The 17,901-nt window shown below is 38.5% G+C and overlaps 1 protein-coding gene across 17 annotated transcripts in view; it reads left to right on the plus strand.

The window, feature by feature from the left end:
- Positions 1–17,901, plus strand: part of Dlg1 (MAGUK family member discs large 1) — a 530,764-nt gene that overhangs the window by 270,276 nt on the left and 242,587 nt on the right. For all 17 annotated transcript variants that reach the window (XM_072004650.1, XM_072004679.1, XM_072004697.1 and 14 more), the window contains one exon: positions 9,564–9,700. In XM_072004650.1, the coding sequence (XP_071860751.1) occupies positions 9,564–9,700 (137 nt within the window). The remainder of the gene's footprint in view (positions 1–9,563; positions 9,701–17,901) is intronic.

The raw sequence follows: 17,901 nt of genomic DNA on the forward strand, positions 1-17,901 counted from the left end.
CGCGATATCTCGTATAGTTGAGAATGATGGGACGAGGAATCAAATTGCACCACGAAAAACGCAGGTGACATTTTTTTAACCGTAAAATGTCGATCGCGAGCATCGAAGAATCGAGTCGTTGAACGCTTTCCAATTTCTCTTCTTTTCTCTGCCGCGGAAAGAGGAACAAATTCGATCACCTCCGTTCAATTCCGTTATTTACCCGTTCGTTGAACGTCGTTTTCGATCAGTTTCACTTCGCTTACCAGGAAATTAGTTGCGTTTCCCTTCGGTAAACCAGCACCGAAGGGAATCCCATTGTCGAAGCTTTCGAGGCTCTGAAGGTTGCTTGTTCAAAACATCGAATTTCATGCGGAAATTCACCGATACTCTTTGTGAATTGATTATCTTTTGCGCGACGGAGAAGTACACTCCATCCAGGATAACGTACGGGTCGTAAACGTATACGTAATATAGATCGCAATATGTATTTATGCTACGTGAATTCCTTTGTGATTCTAAATCGCAAACAATAACCTTTTCATAAACATCTTTTCACTCCTAATATCCATTTCTAGTTGATCTGTTACTATATTAGCTCTTTGTGATTGGCATATTTTTTTAGTGCCATTACTAATTAGTCGAAGCAATAAATATTATTTACGATATTCAAACTGATACATCATCTGTTATATGAGAATAGGAAGTATAATCAACAAAGAAAAATGGTATTGTAGTTTCAACACACCATCACTATATCGTCCACGACACCTCGAAATCTATTGCGTCTCATTATTATGTATTTCTTGCAATCGTACAATATACTTCATAATAATGTAATAGTAAGTAATAAAGAGCCCGGCATATCATATTTTCTCGTCGTAACGCGCTCAGCAAAATATCATTTCTAAATTTCATATTCCAAACACATCTTATCACATCGTCGAAATCATATCATTCTATGAATCAGCGAGGCAATGCATCAACTGACGCGCAACGCATGACAGCAGTATTACTCCTATACTATTAACCGAATTAACAGCGTACATCAGCGTGCACGCACAAACATCTGTACAATTTGTTCCCAGATCTATCCTTTGTACTGGTAGAGCTCACCTGGCGTTGGTTCTACGTATTACCTTCGGCTCTTTAGTTCCGGTGTCTCTCTCCGAGACTGTCGTCGTGTTTCCCTCGTCTTCATAAGGCTCACGAATATTCTCGTTTTCTTGACTTCTCCTCAGTTCTACGCCGCCAGCGACGAGTAAGCTATTTGTAACTAATTACAAATCTAATCAACGAACTAGCTCGTTAGACGTTGCTGTGTACGACAGCGAATTCATACAAGATCATTCTGGGTAACACCAGCTATGGTTCGACTTGCGCCGCGTCTGGAAGCGATCTGCCACTTACTCTGATCGAGAGTGTTATAAAACGACACCAAATTAGGCCTGCTACGCCTTTATACTTTAATATCGTGTTCTTGAATATGTATATGTCTTGAATATCTATTTCGATGCATTATTTTTTTTTTCTCTTTCTTCTTTGTATTGAAGCTGTTTTTCTGCTCTAATACCGTATTAAAGCATAACGATGATATTTTAAAAATGTTTGGAAAGCTTAGGGAAGATTGCTTATAAAGAATGTCACGCGATAGTAACGTAGTGTCGTTAAAAATTGGTTCTTTGTTTGTACCTGCACTATTAACTAAAATTTCGGAACCACTTTACCGATTGTAGATTGATTCCTGTTAGTTTTATTATTCATCGACTGGAAAGTAATTTGCGTTACCTTGATAAAGTTTGGCTAGGAAAACAGAGTTCTAACTTTTTTCATTCTATGAAATCCACATCCTATGAAGTATGGAATTCTATGCATTCTTGTGGATGCTGTGGAATCCAAATCCTATGTAATGTAAAATTCTACGAATACCTATGGACCCTATAGAATCCAAAAAAAATCCATATAATGATTTCAAACTAATTTGTTTGTTTGCTATTGACAGATGATGTGTTGTTGTTAATGCGCCTCATTCTGGAACTCGTAATATGTAGAATGAGTTTGTCAGAAACTTTAGAAGCTTTAAGAAAGATTATATAATTTTAAAGTAAATATTTGGAATTTAGTGTCACGTTACCATAATACAATCGATGGGAAGCGAATCTTTCTGCTTCGGTGGCAGTTTCTCAGGAGCACAAGCGAATTAAATCCTCCGTGGGATCGAGAGCGGTTCTTGTCGTGGTTCTAAAGCCCTTTCGGTTGATAATTGCGGATCGTTTGATGGAAACTAGTGGGAAATTCTAAAGGGCCGCGAGTGAGAATAATTTTGCAGCTCTCCGTCCTCTGTGTTCCTACATATCCTTTCTGTTCCTCAAACCACTTGTAATTCTTGCTCCTCCAAACTAGAAAGTTCCACGAAGCTCTGCACACATCTGCCTCTTCCTCTTCGTCAATACGTTTCAATTTGTCTGTTCTTGTGTTTAGAGGAACGTCTAGTAATCAACATCAAATGTGTCCAGAAAACCGGTAGAATTTGTTTGTCAAAGCGATAAGTCGATAAGTCGCCGGATCTCTTCGAATTTCAATTCGAATTCCCTCCGCACTGAAATCTATATTCTTAAATAGAATTTACAATAGAAATCGATCTCTATTCAAAAGTTACACAGAACAAAGCCTTTTCATTCTTCGTATTCCAAAAAAGGGAGAGAGAAAAAGAAGAAAAGGCAGGAAAGGAAGGAAATAAAAGGAATGTTGAAAGAGAGGAAATCCATTGAGAATGAGATCTATCTTTATTCGTGCTCCTATCAGAACCAAGCAACAGTGACCTAATATCTGTCTAGGCTTTTTTATGCCATATTTCTGCACTACTTGTCCGCAAATCTATTTCTTTCTATTTTATTTATTATAAAACAATCCAAACTTTATAATGAAACTTTATTATGAAACAATCTAAGCTTTAGAAATGCAATAGATGCCGGATTTTAATTACAGTTCGTCACATTATCAGTTTACATTTTCTTTTTGAACGTTACTTATCGGGATAGGCAAACTGACCTTTGTGCCAGTATTCCTCGCCAGACGTGTGTAATTTTCAACTCCCGACGAGTTAGCAACTCACAGCTCCTCCACAAACTGCGAAACTTACGATGAAGTTCATCCCAAGAATAAGATGTGAGTCTACGTCCGATTCGGCAAACTAAAATCGCCCCCTAGCGCTTGGCGGTTGAACGGGATAATTATGTCACTGGAATAACATGGAGGATATTACGTGAGAATGGTTAACGAACGAAGAGCTCTCGTTGCAACTCGACTTTGAATCAAGCTCTGATCGAATCGGATAGCTCGAAACGACGACACGTAATTTTGCCGTACCTCACGGAATAATCGACTGTCATTGCAACCTTTGCGCCGACTGGCTGGCAATTAATTTAAAGAATCGCTGCTAAACAATCTTTTCTCATTTGCGGGGATTAATAAGATTCCTCGTGAATCGTTCGAACATAATCACAGACAAATTTGTATTTAATACGACAAGCTTGTTTAAAACATTATTTCTACGAAATGGCACAACCGATCGTCGAGCGAAATAATAAGGCGCTTTCAAGCGAGATGCGAGCTTGTTGTTTTTAGTTGGTTCTTTTACCGTGGAACAAAAGCTTATAACATGACTTCGATACCCTTTGTCAAACCGGACTCAGTCTGGTTTATTGAAATTCGATACTGCAGTAGTATCGTAAAGTGTCGGTATGAATTCAGTAATAAGTGAAATGTCAAGAGAGGAACGTCGAGTTTTATAGAAAATTTGTTTAGCTTTATAGCATAAAGTTTCTGAGAAAGTTAAAAAAATCACAATAATACTGTCACAATAATATTTTCGTACTTTATGATATGATTTTCATATGATTTTTTCTAAAACCTATCTTATTTTCCATACTTTTATACTCTTCATACATTTACTTATACCACTGTTTTCACCAGAGATACTCATCGACCAATCAAAAACCCAGAAATCTCAAATTAAAATGAATAATGCGTCGAAACAATTGAATGAAAACCTCGAATAAGCATATAAAGCACGTTTAATATGTTTAAAAGGCTCTTAAGTTACACTGTTCTATAAGATTCAAACACCTAACGTACTTCTTACGTTCAACATTACATTACGTTCTGTCAAAATACTTGCAATGTATGTTTCTACTAAAACAATCGACGAGACTGTAGAACTATATTTTATTTAATTTCCCTGTTAATTAAACTTTCGTTAAAATGTATTATAGACATTTATTCGAGATTTCCATACAATCTCGAAGCTGTTAACATCCTTGTGCTTACTTTTTTATAGGATTAGCTGGAAACGCATAAGGATTCTTATTGAGCACTAGGTGTTACGATATAAGAAGCATGGTGGATGGCCATGAACTTATAGTCAAGAGTGTGTAGGTCGTGATCCACGATACATGGGTCAGTTTACGTTTATTGCATGATTCATAGTCCCCGGGTGCGGTTGGTAATCGGCGCATTAGCCCGCCGAGGGCAGAACTTTAAACGATGCCACGTAATTTTCACGGTGCAGTGTGGCGGAAGCTTCAGAGCCGTGGTTCTTGGTGTGCGCGCCGTGAAGACGCCAACGACGTCGGCGACGATAAACTGGAGCTCGTTAACACCAGCCGTGGGGCTGTTCATAGGAGATACGCTTGCTCTGTGTGCGCGCTTTACGTAGAAGTCGCGGCCACCCAGCCTCCCTTGATCTCCACACACCGTCGAAGCATTGTCCGCGAAGCGGCGAGCGTAAAACGACGCCGCTTAAAAAAAGCTGGAACGAAGGAAATCGAGATAACGCGAGGCAACGCTATGGGCGACGTGGTTATAGCTTTTTCATGCGCGACGCCGCCAGTCCACAACAAATTATAAATTATTTTGTAACTAAACGGTTAAACGGAGTTATTGGTCCCGTCTTCCGTCGGCTCTCACCTTCATCTTTTTCATTCTTCCTTTTATTGCAGCATGTTAATGGCCAAGCCATTAAAAATACTTCCTGAGACTTGGTACTTGGGATAATTTTGATGTGAATTCTCGAAACGTTTATGTCTTTTACTAAATAGCGAAGATTGTCATAATATTATATATATATATTTTTTATAGATATATTTTGTTATATGGGACTTCTCCAAATTTTATTAACACAATAACGAGACACAATAGTCGCGATTATAGTTAATAAAATCTGAAAAATTCATAAAATATTTCTATAAATGTTCAAATACTTTCGAGAACCGCTGTATATTAGGAGGATTGATAAAAACCTTGGCAACTTGGAATATTCAAAGTCATACAAAGTCAAAAACAGGAATTAATTTTCAAAAATGTCGGTAGAAGCTTATTTTTCATGCTCTGTTTCTCTCTCTTTGAAAAAATGAAATGAATTACGAAAAAGTAACAGACAAACAGTTCCAATGAGTGTTCTAACGTTATTCTGTTTTCTTGCTGCTGGAAAAATAAAAAATGGTTGGTTGAAAATGCAAAAGGTATTCCGTTCACCAATAAAGAAACCTTTACAAAGAAGCGGCTACGCGTGTAATTGTCGCATAAAATCTCATTGTTGAAACTTTTACGAGACCATGTTTCAAATGAAGGAATAGTTCGAACAAAATAACTATGACTGCGTTCGAAAGAGAACTTGTGTCGGAATACATTTTTTACATTAGATTGCGACTTTTTCGCGAATTACGACTGGACTGTGGCGAACTGGATCACGTGAAATTCGCTTTTGAATACACGTTGGGATGATAAATACATCGCATATGAGGGCGAATCCGTCCGAGCGTAGTTTGGTGCACAAACATTGGAGATTAGAAAAAATGCAAAGCAAAATAACGAAGAAAATGGCGGCGCATAGAGAAATAATGGAAAAGTTACTGTACCTGTAACTTTTATCATTGCGACTATTTTGCGGTTGATAACTGCTGCACGGAAATTGGGATGCGCATGGAACAAACCACTGGGGAAAAGATTTGCCAGAAAAAGTTTGCTCGCATTGAGAAAATTGTCGAATCTCATGTGTTCTTCTTGTTTTTATTATTTTCTTGTTTCTCGTCTTTCGTTACATTTCTTTTATCGTCGTTGCACACTCTTGTTTTTCACCTCTTTCTGTTTCGTTCAATATTATGATTCAATAATTTCAACATCGGTGATATCCCGATACCGTAAAAAGATTCCGTTTACCTGTTGATTTATGGAGAACATGTCCAAATACAGATTTAATGTTCTCTGGACGATGGATCCTCTAATTGAACTTTTAATTCGAGAAACATCGATTGACAAGAAAATATTCATACAATGAGCGCGTACACCGAACATACTTCCATCAATTGATCGAATGAATATTCAACATTAATATTAGCTGTTCATCATGATTATGTTACGTGCCGCTGAAATATCTAATTATGTCTGTATAAACATTTAAATATTCGATGCTCTAAATATGTACTTCGTAACATTGTTCGCATTGGTTTTCATTCGCCGCATTGTTTGTTTCGACATCGAAACCAATGTAAACACGCGAATATAGAAATCATTGCAATCAAGATGAAATCATGTTATGAAATTTTCATGAAACGTATGTTAAACAGGTATCTTTCCACTTTGAAATACGTATAGAATTCGCAAATAAAACTGTTACGATTTATTCGTATTGAGAGAGACCCGTATGGTTTCGAGATATCTTCTATGCAATTCCAAAAGATTGAGGTTACCGTAAACACATGTATATCGAGTGTATCGAAATTTTGTCACACATAAAGTATCTATATCGTGGACAAACTCTTGTTGCCTGATCGGCTCATTGTTGTGTTACAGTTACATAATGCATTTCAATTTCCGTAAATGTTTCTTTTCCTGAAATTGTACTGGTAAAGGGATGAAGTCGCGCATAAATCTTGACATGGCGGTTGTTCCCAGACGCGGTATTAGTTTCGACGAGAATTCTATGTGCGTTTTACATACCGTTCCAAATACCTGACTGCGGAGCCCGTTTGAGAAGGAAACGAGCACGAGAGATTGAAATAAGTTTTCGATATTTCTTGCGTTTCGCATTGAAAATGTCCTGGCAGTACTTAGACATCCCACGACCCTCCTTAGAACTCGTGCCATGAACAGGAAAAGAAGGAAGAAAAAAGCGATACGAGCAGATCGGATTGATGCATGTTTGTATGCTGATGGAATCAGGAAGCTATTGGAAAATGTATAACGCAATAACACTAACGCAGTCGACATGAAATGAAATCGTAGTTTATATCGACTTTTGAGAAATCGAGCAACATACACATATACATATACGTCACATACATACACATGTATTTGTATACCTGAGCGGAAAATATAATATGTTCCGCTCTTGCATTCGACTAACTTTTGAAACTGGATGAATAGATTCAAATAAAAAAAATAGAATATGACGTTCGTATAGTACCCGGGAAATACTGCTTTCTATGTATTAAATGGCTTACATGGAACATATTCAAGCTTCTGTTTCGTGTGCTGCTATTTAGCTGAAGCAATGACAGAAATGTGAGCAAGTAAATACTGATTACCTTGCACGATATGAAAGTTTTTCGTGAGAAACAAAGGAAAATATTTAAAATACTAATCACACTCTAAATTTTTTAGATTCGAACCACAAAAATTTTCACAATAATTATAGAAAAAATATGAAAACATACGGCGGGAGAACGAGCTGCTATTCGCCTGAGATCACGTCCAATGAAATTTTACGTTTTACCCGTTTGAAAAAAGCTCTCGAGAACGACTTCGAAATATAGTTTCTCGAGTACTCAACTCCGTAGCCATTTACAAGCTGTTTTCTGCGAGAGGCCGAGGAAAAAGATTCCTGTTGGTTGCATAAATAGTGGCAACGACACTCTCTTTCGTCGGTGGGGTTTGGAGAACGCGGAGAAAATGCCATTAAATGTGAATTAAAACGAAAAATTAGAGGATCTAGGTAGCATTTTAAGGACGGTTGCTGTTCGCAACGACAAAAAGTCGGGACGTTAATTAAAGTCATAGAATTTTTCGCGGCGAACAACAAGCGGTACCTTTGATGTTTAACACGTAGCAACGTGTGGTCGCGAGTTCAGTTTAAACTTTTTTACCTAGGAAAATGTTGAGGAAAATGTTTTCCAACTATTTTCTGCTACTTTTTTTTCAAGGTATTATTCCTATTAATTTTCGTCTGACGTCCAAATAATTTTCTGAGTCGACTAATTCATAAGAGATTATTTAAAAGGTTACATAAGATGTGACAAATGTTTCTGTATAAAATTACGATGTTACAGTTGAATTTCCTAAAGTTAAATGTTATTCAAGGCCCTTAAAATGAATTCGAAGCGTGCTCAAAGGATTAATAAATCGACACTTGGCAAGTACTTACCTTGAAGTATCGGCCTCAGGAGTGTCACTTGTTAGTTGGTCTCTCGTGAGTAATTTCAGGAGTTAATTTCAGAGTTATGTCATTACGTTATACACCAATATTATCAGATATAATACCAAACTAACCATAATTAAGTTTAACTACTGACAATATACACTTGAACAACCTAAATAAACATACTATCCGTAGAATAATTTTAACCCAACGATATAGACGGTGAGAGTTAATGAAACTAAATCACAGTTTCTTACTTGTTTCTTGTTGCTGCGAGACATTCAGCATTGATCATTGTTTCCCTCTACAGTATAAAATGATCTGTTTAAACAGTTGTTTCAAAATTAATAAAGTTGTACCTTTTTTTGTCTCTCTTGTTTCTTCAAAATTCTTTTTATAACATTTCCATTATTCGTTGTAATATTTTACGTCTGACTAATCAACTGACTTCCTTTTATCCTGTTATTCATAATATATTCCCTTGGATAAATTAATTAATGAAATTATTGTCATTTGATCTATGTCTTGTCTATCGACAGTCTACCCAAGAGACCATAGTGGCTAAATGTTGTACTAAGGAAATACGATCGCACTTCCGCTACAAAGGATCCGCATACACTCGTCGTCGTCGGTATTATATTTTCGGTTTCGTCCTCGAACGACGTGCAACCTCAAGGAAAATTGATTAGGGTCATGAAAAGCTCTTGGAACTCTGTTGAAAATTATGCGACTGCGTTTTCGGGTAAAATATTAGCTTAACGAACGTGGGTTGAATAACGACGAAGGAAAACTAATATGAGAATATCATGAATGTTTACATCTTGATTATTTAGTGAATAATTTACTTGAATACTTTATATTTACTTTCTTTCTTTAACGTTTTCTTGAGAATATCATCAAGCGTTATTACAGATCCACGTCTGTGTCGAATTTACTAGAATACATTTATCTTACTATATTGAATGTTAAATCAATACACTGTATTTATAGCGTATGTATGCATGGAATATACGTAATACATTAAACCATCGAATGTCAAATTTCACTATAAGAGGCGATACATGTATATTGTATAAATGTGTTTAGGGCTTGAAATCAAAGGATGCTATCGTAAACGTCAATAAAGAGGACCCATTAATTTGACATGACGCTTTGCGGACTGTTGCAGATATCCAGGAGTTTTACGAGCTGACGCTGCTCGACGAGTCAAAATCGGTGCAGCAGAAAACGGCGGAGACGATCCGCATCGCCGACAAATGGGAAGCCAGTGATGGGCCAATTACGCCGACCTTCGCTCAAAACGACGTGAGTTCGGTTACAAAATATATATTTTCGTGTACCGATATTTCATGGCGGTGCGAGCTTTATCATTTCTGCGCGAGAATATTGGCTCCGAGATAGGGTGAGAAAGAGAGCAAAAGGGAGAACAAACAGGGATAGATAGGGGCGCATGTATTCGTTACGCGTTCATGGTCGCGGCACGAATTCAGCCGTTCCCCCTGGAATTTCGTTTTCCGAGTTAGCTATCGCGGTCGAACGTTTATTAGAATTCCATGATGCCAGGGCTCTTTTCATTTGCCCCATGTCCATCGTACACCTGGAGCATCGAAACGCACCAGACGAATCAAGAGAGCAGAATTCGCTTTCATCCTGACCATCGAATCTCTTGGTTCAAACGACATCCTCGAACATATTAAAGAAATCTCTTTGCTCGAATCGTTTAATTAAAGCAGCCTGCAAAAAGCACACGTTCCACGCTCAATCGTATGCGCGTTTGATCTTTTGCAATTGGTTACACGGTTTCATTAGAACTACCATGTTGTTACTTTGGAACATTGTTGTATCGCTGGCTTTCTTTACCTTTCTTTCTCTGCTTGCCTTCGACATCCTTAAGTTTTGTTATAGATCAATTAATCACCGAATAGCGGAACGAAAATTTCGGTGATGGAAATGAAATTCTTCGAACATTTTAAGCCGCCCTGTCGAGTACTAATCACACGGTTGCTCATCGGTAGAAGAGGAGAGGAAGGAATGAACGGGGACAGGTGCCACGCAATTAGCGCCCGTAATTATAATCCAAGAGTCGATTGGCCCGTGGGACAGCATGGTATCATGCCAGACCGATCAATCGCCGAGCCCCCGATTTTAATTGCTAATTGCTTCCGTCCCACGGTTCTCCATCGTGCGGCGTGTCGTCGTGGCCGATCGACGACGTGACGCGGCTCGACGCAACGATGCACCGTGCAACGACTGCAAATCGTACGACTCGCTCGCGTTCTCCGCATTGCAATGCCGGCCACGTCTCGCTCATCCCCTTCGTCGTCTCCGGATCCACTCGATTTCGATCGTCTCCCATTGCTAATGACGTCCCGGAATTTATGGATCGTTGAGATTTAATTAGTCGGAATTGATTCTTTCACGCTTTCCTTCCGATTACTAATTTCCTTGCCATTATCGCCACTATTTTCTTTCAGGTAATTTCCATTTAAAGTTTCGATGGAATATGTATGAAAATTAGATTCAGTTGAAAGATCTGTGAAGGTAAATTTCTTATATATCCTAAATTAAAAATAAAATAAATTTTATCATTACTCCTTTCTATAAGAAAACATAATAGTTGAAAATTGTGAAATAAAAGGATAAACTTTTATTTCCCTTGTTTCTAACTATATCAGTAAATTTTCTCGAGACACAGTAGAGAAGTGAGAGCGTCAATGAAAGGGTTATTAAACGCGATCATATAAATTAGCGTTGACGATGTTATGTTTCTACAACTTATCTCCCAGATCTGTTTCCCGCGGACGGCGTTTCCTTGTTCTCTTATATTAATTTGATTCCGAGACAGGCTGTATTGCATAGAGACGGTAGCAAAGGGTTTGGAAAATTTATTCGGCATGCTTATTCCACAGGCTGGGGAATTTCGTTGCGTATAAATATAAGGGCCGTCGTTGTTGAAATTCTTATCCCGAGGAGACGCGTACACAAGCGACGAATAAACGAATGTGCGAGACTTGATGGTTCTCACCTGTGCGTACGAGACATGTTAAGCGCTCTCCGGGGGATAGAATGGTTTTCGCCGTTTACACAGGCGGATGGAACATAACATCCATTATAAAAAATTTTCCTCTGAGCGTTTGTCGAGCGAGCGCGCGTATCGTCTGCGCACAATTCGCGTTCGTACACCCTACCATCCTCTTTCTCAACTAGAACCATCAGGTTGTTCCATGCATTTGCGCTTGATTACCCCACGCGTGTACGTACAAGCTGACCCCGTAATCGCGCGAACGTGGCAGCGCGTGAATATTAATATCTCGTGATATTTTTACCAAAAAGAACGTTGTAAACTGAGCTCGAAACAAAGAATTTTATAAACGTATTCTTTCATTGTTGACTAATAAAGCTCGACAAAATAAGAAACACAGAAAATGTAAATTAGTGATGTTGAACAAAATTAGCATAATACTTGTTTTCCGAGAAAGCTGTTACGTGAAGTTTTTATGTCGATGTTTATGAAATCGTGAATACTCAAGTGCGCCATGTACCGTGGCTATCGGACGTTGTAATATAGGATGGTATGCTCAAGTAGATACTGTCATGTATACACAAGGTTTGATTGAATTGTCCGCGGTTCCAGTGCATTCTACGTGCTCGAGGTTCAACGGGATTTCAACCAGACATCGGTCTCTTTAACATCCTATTTAAAGCGAGCACGTGCAAGTATCCATAAGTAATTTGCCATTGAGTGAATTTCATCGTATTTAATTGTTATTCGACATCGATGATATTCGCGTCGAGTATTGAAAACAATTTTATTCGTCGTAGTTTTTTCCATGCAACATACAAATAGTAACAGCAAAGTATTTAAACGTTGTCTGCTTTAAGCATAACCCTTTTTCGCAACAATAAATTCAAGGTGTTACGAGCAAGCTAAAGCGAAAAGAACGATTTTTTTACTTTTCACGACGATCGTACGATATTTCACGGAAAGTCGAAGTAAAAGGACGATTATAGGAGAAACGTGCGAAAGAAATTGCAGGCGATCGAAAAGCCGATTGTGACCGTGACCAAAGGTTTATTACATCACGTCGTAATTGACAGTTGGCTGAGCCAAGGTAGGTTAAGCTGGAAATTAGTTCTTTATTGCTGGATTTCTGCCACGTTGAAACACTTTTCACATAATTACCACCCCATGTGTAATAACCAAACATTATTCGCGTCGGTCGGTGTGCCGGCTACTCCCGCTAGCTCCATTAAAAAGCGTTTCATAATATTAGCGTGGTTCTTTCTGTAATCGGCGAGGGACCAGTTAGTAAATGCATGCTTAATTAATCACCGTTAAAACGTTCGGCCGCGTGAATAACGCTGGCAAAACGAGCTATGGATAAACACTTTCGGTTTTCACCGTTTCATAAAAGACTGATGGAAAAAGTGCTGTTTATCGAAAAGCGTGTTAAACGCTAACAACTTGTTTCATCGATAAAGTCGCGTATATTTGCTATGCCGGTCAGTATTCTCAAACAATGGATCGATAACGAGAATTAACATCTTTCGATGGTACATTAAACGCGTGTTCATTACTGTTTCGTAACGGTGATTGTCTTTGTCGTATAGCGATCGCGATCTCTCGCGGTCTCCCTAACTATCGAAATTTCGGAACGCATTCGCCGATCGCTATCGTTGCAGCGAGATGAACTCGTACGCTTTACGAGCAGAAATTTCTCCCAGAGCGTTTCAAAGGCCATAACTATCTTCCAGATAGATATCTGTTTTACATGTATATCGTTCGACATGTCGAACTTCAAAAGTATTTTCGCCAACGTGAATATCTTATCCCCCTGGATAAATTCTACCATTAGCGCGTAAAAGAATAATAACAAGGGTATACTTTTACATTTACTGCATTTGTTCAGGAATAAGTAATACATTTTGTCGTAATTAACAGCACAGTTTAAACACGGCCTGATCACGTTTAATTGCGATCATTATAATTAATTAATTAATTAATTACGTACACTGATTTCCTATACACTTCCACAATTGATAAATGGCATTATTATCAGTGGAATACACGCGTCGCATATTTGCGTGAGCAGAGAAAATGGTCGTATAATCGATACAAACCTTTCTCGATTCCTTCCCTCCTTTAAAACGATGTCGTCTTTCCGAAAATTTGAAACGATGGTCACAAATCAGGGAGTTCTGGCGCGAACGTTCACCGGATATTACAAACAGCGATTGCGCGTTGGCGTTGGCGTTTATCTGATTTCCCTTTATGATTCGACTGCGCAAAAAAAGAAAGAGAATGAAAGCAACGGATAATAAAAATCCTGCTATCTGAAGAGAACGATGCACTGGAGCACACGACTGCTGTTCGTTTGCCCGCTAAACCGCCTGCCGAAATTTACGATATGGCCAGGGCATCTCGCATAAAATCAACTTTAAACCGTTCGATCAGGAACGTGGAGAAATACAGACAAAGAGACGTAGATGGTGAAAAAGAGACGTGAAACAGGGGTAGAGAGTCGGAAGAAACAACGTGAGGGTGTAATGGCCGAGCTGTATACGCGCGATATTTCCCTTGTTTGTTTTCCATTACTCCGCAGAAAGCAGCTGTCCGTTGCCGTTGTGGAATACGCGCGGCAATGATAAGGGGTGGTTGGTTACCGTGCTCCAGTATATAATGGAAAATTGTGTCTTCTACTCGACAAACCCTTTCGTGCTGTGGCGCGAAACTCACGTTACGGAAACCTTCCACTGCATGGTCGCTTCCTCTCTTGTATAGATTGCCTTGTACGAATCACTCGAACGCTAGCCGATTTCCCACGGGACCGCGCAAAATCGATAAAGATTCCTTTACTTCTTCTTAGCTTGCCACGCCACAGAACGAAAGGATCGAATACTCTCTCGCAGGTTGTTTTCAGCGAGCACTCACTTTGGGTGGGATGAGATTAAAGTGTCGTCGTTTTTTAAGCGGCCAGCTTCCGATCAATGCTCCAAGATTTTTAAAACGTCGACAAACACGAGCCGGAGTGGAATTTGTTCTATGGTTTGCTCGTTATACGGTCGATCGATCGATCGTCGACTCCTTCGGACAAATTGGAATTCTACGCGATTCAGATGCAAGGAGTGAACCGTGATATGAACGTTATCGGAGGAATGAATGGACCGTGGTTGCTGTTTGTTCGACTGGAATTTGTTCAAAGGGACGTCTTAAGCCGAGCTGAAAATTAAATTGCTTCTCTCGGCTCTTAATGGAGATAGGATTTTGTTGTGATTACTCTAAAGACTGAACTGAAACGTTGATTTTGTAACGGTGGTTTAATAGACATTGTTTAACTTTATGGCTATTTTGTTTCGTTTTATGCTTAATCCTTCTTTGGTTTTATTATTGTTGTTTCGAAGGAACAACACCAGAAGTTTTCGAAGCAACGTTAAAAAAGGTAGAAACTATACTCTGGAATATGTAGCGGTGCACTTAAGAAGGTGTAAATCACAAGAATGGCCATTCTGATCTGTGAAATATTGTATCCTCGCCGTCTTACAGGAGACGCCATAGGTGGGCACGTATCTGAAATTTATGCCCTGTTTTCAATTCCCGCCTACGCCGCTGTGAAACTACTTTCGGTCACCGTTATTCATTTTTTCATAAATTCCAGGAACTAACATGAGTCCAAAGAATATGTTGCAACAATTTTTTTTCGACCACCTTAGCAAGCGTTTTACCCTCGTACATCAAACGTGTCAACGCCAGAATACGTTCTTATCGGTTAGAAATTGGAAAAAATAGAGAGCAACCGAAATATTGAACGCTTAGTCTCTCGTTAGATAAAAATTGTCGAAGACGCGCACTTGCTGTAATAACATAGCAAAATGGTAAACGTCGATATACATTTGCCCTTCTAATAAATTCGATCGTTACGTTTCTTGTACCGTTTCCAACAGAATATTTTAAGAGAAGTGGTGTTAGAACGGTGTGTAACGACATTTGAATAATTGTTCAGCAGTTGCCAAGACAAAAGTTGGGCGGGGGGATCCTTGTTTAAAGCTTTCGCATAATCGCATATGGTTAACCAGACGCGCAGTTACCGTAAGATGGTACCGAAGCCATGATATATTACCGTTTTCACCGGGACAAATGGAATTTATAGTAGCACTCGGCTAAAACCCATTTCCCTCGGATACCACGTTCGTTTCCGATAAAAGGAGGAAACTCCAAACGAGAGCACTCTCGGCCTCACAACCTTACAGTGCATTCGTTGCGGTTGGGACTTAATGCATCGTATGCACTCGATGCATTCATTTGCAAAATTCTACGAGAGATCTCTTCTCTTCTTCTTTTTCTTCGTTTGGTCAGAAAAATGAAGAGAACGTATTTTCCTTTTCCTCTGTCCCTTTTTTGCGCGGAGAAAAGGTACTCGTTTCGAGAAATTCTCAGAATCGTGTGTTTCTCGACAATGGGATTTGCATCTTTCCATTTAGACGCGTGTTAGCGGGTTCTTCAATTTGATACGTTTTAAAAATTTGTTGATTTGAAAAGGTGAAATTGCTTATAGTTTATTAGCTAGAATTAATCGTTACTCAATGTTCTTATGAATACTTTTTGCTACTAGTGTTAAGCGCGATCGTCAAAATATTGTAAATTATCCTTCTTTGAACGGAGCTGAAAAAAGTGCTGTCAGGAACAGCAATACATTCTACAATCACGATCTATAAGTTTTTAATCAAGCAATCAATCAGGTTATCAATCCGTTGTAACTGGTCGAATTGTAATCCATCGAAAGGACTCAAGGACGCATTCAAATGGTTAAATCTTAACCGATCTTCATTTTGCGCTCGAAACACAGCTATATACTATATACACATACGTACGTGATGAATCACAGATAGACCCACAGTGGGCATCGCGAGTAAGTGAAACGGTGCAACAGGTAGGGTCAATATCGACCAATTTCACAATATTCGAAAACTCTACCTTAATTGACGCAACGATTCTTTAAAGATAGCAATGAGTTAATTGGTACTGGCCTGTCCTTCAAAATGCAATAATTTTAGATTCTAATGAATCAGCCGCAAAAAATTGTTATAAAGATTATACGATCGATTAAAGGTCAATTTAAATGTACATATTGTTAAGGTTATTTGATGTATGTAAAATCAAAGAAACGTGTGGGTAAATTGTAAGGTATTGTAAGTATATATATATATTGTGAATATTAAAGTACAAAGTGTGGAATACAATGTAAGCTGGTCCAGATCCGCACGCTAGCAATGTTACCCTGAGACTAAAAGAACCCCGAAGCCAACGTCGCACATGTGCCGCTTATGATCTGTCATCGACGCATTCTTTTGTCTATGCGTTATCGATGGCCTCAGCGCTTGAGAAAATCGAATACGAGATGTAGAGTTTTCTTAGAAGTAGCGATCACTTCAACACATATAAATAATTATTTAGTGTGAAGAAAATTATTGTTGGAGCACGTAAGTTTTCAATAATTTCAAATTATCTAGATATTTTTCTTCCGTAGCTTCTCTCACCTTGTGATTTTATCTTTTTTAACAAGGATATCATTATCATTACTTTTCATCGCACTCTTTTGTGAGCTGGCCGGTGTTCCCCATTTCTCATCCTAAAACAGAGATAATGTCAGCAATAACAGAGACACAGGCACAACTAATCTACAACCTTCCGCTGAATTTAATTTGATTCAGCCTCGATAAGAACTTTGCATTGCTTCCACAGTTTCATATTTTTCCTCTTCGATAAGAACTTCAACGCTCCATGAAATTCTAGGCCGCCAGGGTTTCTAAGCGGAGTACATAAAATATTCGTATAATAAAATATTTACTGATATGATGCTTTAAGAACTCCATGTAATTTGATACCATTATCAGCATTATATTTCAATAACGCATCAATCATTCATGAAAGGCAAATAGAATTATAGTAGATACAAATTGGACAGTGATCGATCAGATGAAAGTTAAATAAAAATGGAAAGTAACAAATTGAATTTTACTTTGACGGACGGACAAGTTTAATAATTCGATCGGACGTTCAGGGTCAATATGAAAGCTTTGTTGTTATACGTAAGCTTTACAAACATTCGACCTTGGAAGCGTGAGATCAAACTGAAAACTTCATTTTTAGGTGAAATATTTCATTCTGAAAACTCACGCTTAAGCCTACAACTCTATTTTCGTACAGAGACAAAATAATAATATGCATGTTGAGAGTAAAAAATGTCTTTTTGATTTTAAGGAAGTATACATACACCAGTACACAACATCTATTAATAATCAACCCTTCGTATATCTTGTTAGCTAGCGATTGCTCGAGGATGCGCACAGTGGGTTTAATAAGGTGTGTATGTATTATACGTGTCAGGTTCTTGTTGGCCAACGTCATTTCAGCTAAAGGCAACTACGTTAATCGGGCGTTAATATCAGCTAGATACATGTATGGATGCACTTACATGAGCTTACTTGATCTCGAGTAAATGCTCTGT

Source organism: Bombus fervidus, chromosome 1, assembly GCF_041682495.2.
Source record: "Bombus fervidus isolate BK054 chromosome 1, iyBomFerv1, whole genome shotgun sequence".
Lineage (NCBI taxonomy): Eukaryota > Metazoa > Arthropoda > Insecta > Hymenoptera > Apidae > Bombus > Bombus fervidus.